The 6,160-nt window shown below is 38.5% G+C and overlaps 1 protein-coding gene across 1 annotated transcript; it reads left to right on the forward strand.

The window, feature by feature from the left end:
* Positions 1-2,687: 2,687 nt before the first annotated feature.
* LOC103446314 (ankyrin repeat-containing protein At5g02620-like) lies at positions 2,688-5,723 on the forward strand. The gene is made up of 3 exons (XM_008385398.4): positions 2,688-3,731; positions 4,363-4,892; positions 4,984-5,723. The coding sequence occupies exons 1-3, from the start codon at positions 2,897-2,899 to the stop codon at positions 5,674-5,676; spliced, it is 2,058 nt and encodes a 685-aa protein (XP_008383620.3). The 5' UTR covers positions 2,688-2,896; the 3' UTR covers positions 5,677-5,723.
* The last annotated feature ends 437 nt before the right edge of the window (positions 5,724-6,160 follow it).

Consider the following 6,160-nt stretch of genomic DNA (forward strand, 5'->3'; position numbering starts at 1 on the left):
CAGCACGTGTCTATCCTGGTATTCAAGGAATATCAGGGTCACGGGCCTTATACTGAAGGGCCTTGGGCCGAATTCTGTCAAAGGGCTTAAAGCCCTGCCCTTTTGAGGCCTGCGGGCCGTGCCTTGTGGGTGTGTATGGGCTGTGTGTGTGTGTGAGTGTGTGTGTGTGTGTGTGTGTGTGTGAGTGTGGTTTTGGGCTTAAGCCCAAACCACCCATTTTCACCCTAACCCTTTTTATTCCTAGGCCTATCCAAAACCCAAAAACCTTAGAAAACCCAAAACCCAATATATCCTAATCCTATTTAACCTAAACCCTAATCCGGATTTCAAGCCTAAAACCCGTTAGACCTAATTTGACCATTGACCCCCGGTCAACGTTGACTTTAGGGTTGACCTTTCGGGTTTTCGTCCAGGACCCTTCTTAGGGTAATTCGATGTTCTGAATCCGTTTCCAATATCCACTTTCCCAAATTCAATCGTTTAAGTAGAGTTTGACTAAATGTGCTATTTATGTGCTTAGGGGCAATTATTGTGACGTTTCTGTCTTCGCTAGTGGCATAGCTTTTGGCAACTAAGTACTGTGAGTGGACCCCTTCTAAAATTACATGATTTGATAATTTAATTGCATAAATGATTAGCATGCCTACGGATTTATAATTTGATTTATGTGAAGCCTGTTGATTAAATATATTGATTTTCGTCTCGTGTTTTGGTGAGGAATTAATTGTTAGCCTATATTGAGCTATATTTTAATATATCATATTTTCTATAAAAACCATGAACTGGTAGACTATCTAATAGATGACGATAGGATGCTAGAACATGTTTTTGAACCCCTCTTTATAGTGTAGACGATGATCGGTAATCTATGCTATGAAGTGGTTATTTATGAGATGCGTAAATATTTGTACGTACCTAGTAGACACTATGCCGCTTGGGGCGAGGAACTGGTGTTGGCATTTAGGCCTGGAGAAATAATCCCTAGCTACGGGCTGAGGGACATGGAGCAGGTATTGGGTCGGGAGTTGGTAATCTCTGGCTACGGGCGCAGAGACCACGGAGCAGGCATTGGGCCGGGAGTTTATTTATTCAGTGATCTTTCTAGCAGCACACCGCGTCTACGAAACGATTTATGATGCGTTTACTGTTTTGATTTCCGCGATGAGTTTCCGCGATATGGCTTTTGAGATATTTTTGGCATGCTAGGATTTTGTTAAATCCATCATTTATTATGCTAGTAGTTTTCATTATATAAACTTTGGGGGTTAGTATGTTGATAACTGTTTTATTATTATTATATATATAAATTTGGTCCACTCACCTTTGTTTTGCGCCCCCATTCAGGACTTAGAATCAAGGCACCTAATCCCGACGTGAAGGCACTTCCGCAGCAACATCTTCGGATTCTCTCGATGTAGGACCCACTTCTTTATTCATTCAATTTTATCTTAATTCTTTTTAGTGATTAGGTTTAGTTGTATGTTCTGAACATGTTCCTAAATTATTAACTCATTGTTTTTAAATTCATAACCCTTATTTACTTCTTATTCTTAGCTTTTGTATCAAGTAATGGCTTTCGTCACCCTCGGGTGTCGGCCAGCACGTGTCTATCCTGGTATTCGGGGAATATCAGGGTCGGGGCGTGTCAAATTTCCTCATTCTTTTTTATTCAAGTACATGAGATGCATATTACCATGGGATTACCGTGCCATACTTTCAATGCGAAATGAACAAAATCGGCACAACGCTCGATTAATTAAGAGTGTTCAGGTAAATTGTACTAGAGAATAAATAATATTTGTCGTACCTTTCTTCTCGTTTGTGAGTTTGAGTTCGCATTGAAGTCTTGAGCTCCAAGTATCATATTTCTTTATTTTCTCTTGGATCCACTCTTAATTCCATCATGGGCATGGTTGTCGATGATCGCATAGGCATTTGATTACCAAACACAAAAAGCATCACATTATTTTGTAGGATTTTAATAAATTACAATTATGCATCCTCAATCTCGATCCTTGCTTAGTATTGTGCCATATGCATTGCCATGCTACGCCTTCTTCTATCACCCATTAATGAGATATTGAGGATTTTTAGGAAACAAAAACTCTTTCAAAGTTGAAGGATTGGTAAATATAGAGGATGATTGAAGGTTGAAAGGTTGTGTGATCAACAAATATTGGACATATGTTTATATAGAGGATGATTGATGAAAATTGAACGGTTGGTGAAAGTTGAAAATTTGGTGTTGAACGGTTGGTGAAAGTTGAAAGTTTGGTGTTGAATGGTTGGTGAATTGAAAATTTGGTGTTAAACGGTTGGTGAATTGAAAGTTAGCCTAGGGTTGAAAGATTGGTGAAAGTTGAAGGCTTGCTTTGTGGAAAATTTAGTGATTTTTCAATATTTATCAAAATTTAAATTTTTTTAGATTAAAATGGTCATAAAATTAATTTACGATAATCTAAATATTTATTTTTAAAAAAAAATTAATTTAAGAAAAAAAAATAGCCATTCTTTAATAATTCCGGGCTATAATTTTAGGCCATAACAGTTGGAGCAGAAAAATTGTTTCTGGGCTAAAAGCTAAATTTTTCGGACTAAAATATTTGATTTTTAGCCTAATCATTGGAGATGGTCTAATGAAAAGCTTGTCCCTTTGAAAAAGTCACTCCAATTATTGCAGTATTATTGCAGTCTTTGCAATTATTGCAGTCTTTGCAGAAGTGTGGCATTGCATTGTATTCCTGCTCTATAAATTATCTCATCTCGTATTCCTTGTTTACTCCACTCTTGAGCCTCTTAAATCTTATCCATTGTTCCTTTTATTTAAATTCCCTTCATCCACTCAAAGATCAGCAAGTTCGTTCTGATTATACTTGTATTAGACCAAAAGCTCCCCATGTCTAGGCACGTAATGATGAAATATCAAAAAATGGATCACTCCCATTCAACTGACCAGGCCGAGAGTGCTAGTACTACTGATCGCTTAGCAGTTCAGACCAAGGAGGGAGCTACTAAAGAAGGCAATAGTGCAGTTTCGATAGGTGGCATGGAACTTGATGTGTTTCGTGCTGCAAAACAAGGCGACCTTGTTGCCCTCAGGGAACATGCTGAACATCTTCACCTAAAGCTGACTGCAACAAATAACACGGTCCTTCATGTTTATATAGCATGCTTAAGCAGGCCGACATCCGGACAAAACACACTGGAGCCAGCCGACATTGTGAACCATATCCTTGAAATGTGTCCCGCACTACTATGGCTGCACAATAAGAGCGGTGAGACTGCCTTACACCTATCGGCGAGACAGGGGCTAGTTGATATAGTTGGAGTTCTTATCGATCAGGCAACAAAAGTTCGTCACCATGGCGACCTTGAGCAAGGCCGAGTCTTAACAGAAGAAGAAGCCTGCTTGAAGAAGCAGATGCTCATTAGGAAAACCAACAACAACAAGGATACAGCGTTGCACGAAGCAGTGCGCTATAATAATCCTTTAGGAAAAACAACAACAAGAAGGAAAACCAATCAACGTTCTGTGGTGGAGAAATTGACCAAAGAAGACCCCGAGTTTTCCTACGCTGCTAATGATTCAGGCGAAACTCCAATTTATTTAGCTGCCGAGAGGAAAAATCTTCCTTTGGTTTCTGAAATGCTCAAGAATTGCAGTGTTCCAACTTACACTGGTCCAAATGGTAGAACGGCGTTGCACGTTGCAGTGATTCGCATGGATGAAGGTATATATGTGCATACAAAACTAAATTTGTTTCCTTTTCCTTCTATTTCCATGACATAAACCCACCACATATTTTTAAGGGAAACTTTGGTTTCAGTATCTGGTTGATCAAGTTTTTCCCTTGAAACTGATATTCTATAAACTTTTCGTCCTAAAATGCCCCTCATTATTTTAAAACAAATTTGGTGGAATTTATTGCAAATCTGGTAGTTTTCATTATCGGTGTTTAAATTTTCTAATTGATTGGTATGTATAATCTCACCCTGTGGGATGATAGTCCAGTTTTTTCCACTTTTCTTTTATCAAATTTTCAAATATTATAATTCAATTTTTTAAAGACTATACTACACGTTGCTACTCTTTTTAACACTTTCTTGCTCTTGACATGTGTTTGTTTGAAAATTTATTTACTTGTATTTTCTTGCACTTTAGGTGCATTAATATGTAGGTAAATTAATTGAAAAAAAAAAAAAGAATTGAAGGGCACATCCTAAGGGGTTAAGGGTACACGAGAGTACAAGGGCAAGCAAAAAGGAACTGAAAAAAAAAATGAATTGAAGGGCACATCCTACATACATATACATGTTTTTAATTTTATCTATATTTGTTTGTGTTTTGTGTTTATGCTTAAGAAATGACGGAGGAACTACTAAAAGCCGATAGGACTTTGAGCAAAGCAGCAGACGAACTAGGATGTACTCCACTACACCTTGCTGCACGTTGTGGTTCCATTTCAATTGTTAAACAACTGCTTGCAAATGATAGATCTACTGCTTACATTGCTGACAAAGATGGTGCGACAGCTCTTCACTTTGCAGCGTCCGAAGGCAATCTAGATGTAATGAAAGAGCTTATTTCTCAATGCCCTGATTGTTGCGAACTGGTCGACAACAAATTTCAGAATGTTCTTTACTACGCAATACGGAACCAACAATACCAAATAGTCAATTATGTTTCAGCAGATGCATGGCTTAGCAACATCCTGTTAAATGGCATTGATGTTGATGGGAACACACCCTTCCATCACCTAGCTATTCATTCTCCCAAAAGCATCGACTTGCTAGATTATCATAAAGTTGATTGGATGGCATTCAACAAGCAAAACTTAAACGCTTTTGACATACTTCTAGCCAACTTCGATGATATACACACATTACTGCAGGTACGTATCACCTTGTGATCATTAAATTGCTTGAATTTGTTTGCCAAGATAATAATAATAATAATATTATAGTCCTCCTCTGGCTTTGCAGGAATTTTATGGAAAACTACTTCGAATGATGGGTGTTAGACCAAGTCCAAGAATTGAAAACCCAAAAGACAGTAGTGGCAATGAGGTGGAGGAAACTCAAAGAAGCAAGGACATGGGAGAAGGTTTACAGAAAGCAAAAGAAACTCATCTGGTAGTGGCTACATTGATAGCAACTGTTACCTTCGCAGCAGGTGTTACCATGCCCGGCGGATACCAAAGCGAAAAAGGACCAGACCAGGGTTCCCCCCTTCTGTCAACAAAAGCAGCGTTCAAAGCATTTGTTCTAACTGATACACTAGCCATGGCCATGTCTAGTTGTTCTGTCCTAGTGCTCCTTTACTCCTCAATTCACGCAAAGAGGAATTACAAAGGCACGTTTCAATTGGCAGTGTCTTTGACAATTTGGGCTTTGGTTGCAATGGTTGTTGCATTCATTACCGGCACATATGCAGTACTGGGTGGTCATTCTCCAGGGATTGCCGTTGCAGCTTGTGCGCTTAGCTGCATTTTCTTCTCTGTCTTTGCAAATTCTCTTCTTTCTATTGAAAGAAAAATACATAATGCGCCACATTTCATGGACGACATGGTTCACGACTTTAAGCTGCTGACAGGTTACTCGTCAATTGTCAGATTGAGCTCATTATTAGGTTTCTTCATGAAGAAGAAGGAGAATTTGTTATCACGCATTCCTTAAAATATTGTATTTTATTCTTGAGAAATGAAATGATATTTTTCTTCGAATGGGTTTCTTTAATAATTTATCGAGCTTTGACTCGAGAATTCAATCCTCGTACTTTTTTATGTTTCATAACTTTAGTCTCGTACATTAGTTTAATGTTGAAGATTTAATTTGAAATAAAATCACGAGGGCCTAATTGTAATTTTAACAACTAGTGGAGGGCTATTTTGTAATTTCACTTAAAATTGGTTTAAGTGGGATAAAATGACTCTCGGCCTCTCTCTTTTCCTCAGCTGAAATCACTCTCTATCTCTCCATTCTCTCTTTACACTCTCGAACTCACTCTCTCTCCAGCACCGAGAGAGAGAACCACCCTAATTCCTTCACAAATCGAACTACAAAACCTCGAAATCTTAAATCTTTAGGATGAGAGGAACCTAGCCACACAATTGCATGTGCCATCGGAAGGATATAGGCAAGGAGCCTATCGGCGAAGGAG

The sequence above is a fragment of the Malus domestica genome, chromosome 07, assembly GCF_042453785.1.
Source record: "Malus domestica chromosome 07, GDT2T_hap1".
Classification (NCBI taxonomy): Eukaryota; Viridiplantae; Streptophyta; class Magnoliopsida; order Rosales; family Rosaceae; genus Malus; species Malus domestica.

Bases quoted from the DNA above. Each gene is read 5' to 3' on its own strand.
- LOC103446314 (XM_008385398.4), top strand. From the start codon at position 2,897: ATGTCTAGGCACGTAATGATGAAATATCAAAAAATGGATCACTCCCAT. The intron at 3,732-4,362 runs GTATATATGTGC...TTTATGCTTAAG, and splicing joins AGTGATTCGCATGGATGAAG to AAATGACGGAGGAACTACTA. The intron at 4,893-4,983 runs GTACGTATCACC...CTGGCTTTGCAG, and splicing joins ATATACACACATTACTGCAG to GAATTTTATGGAAAACTACT.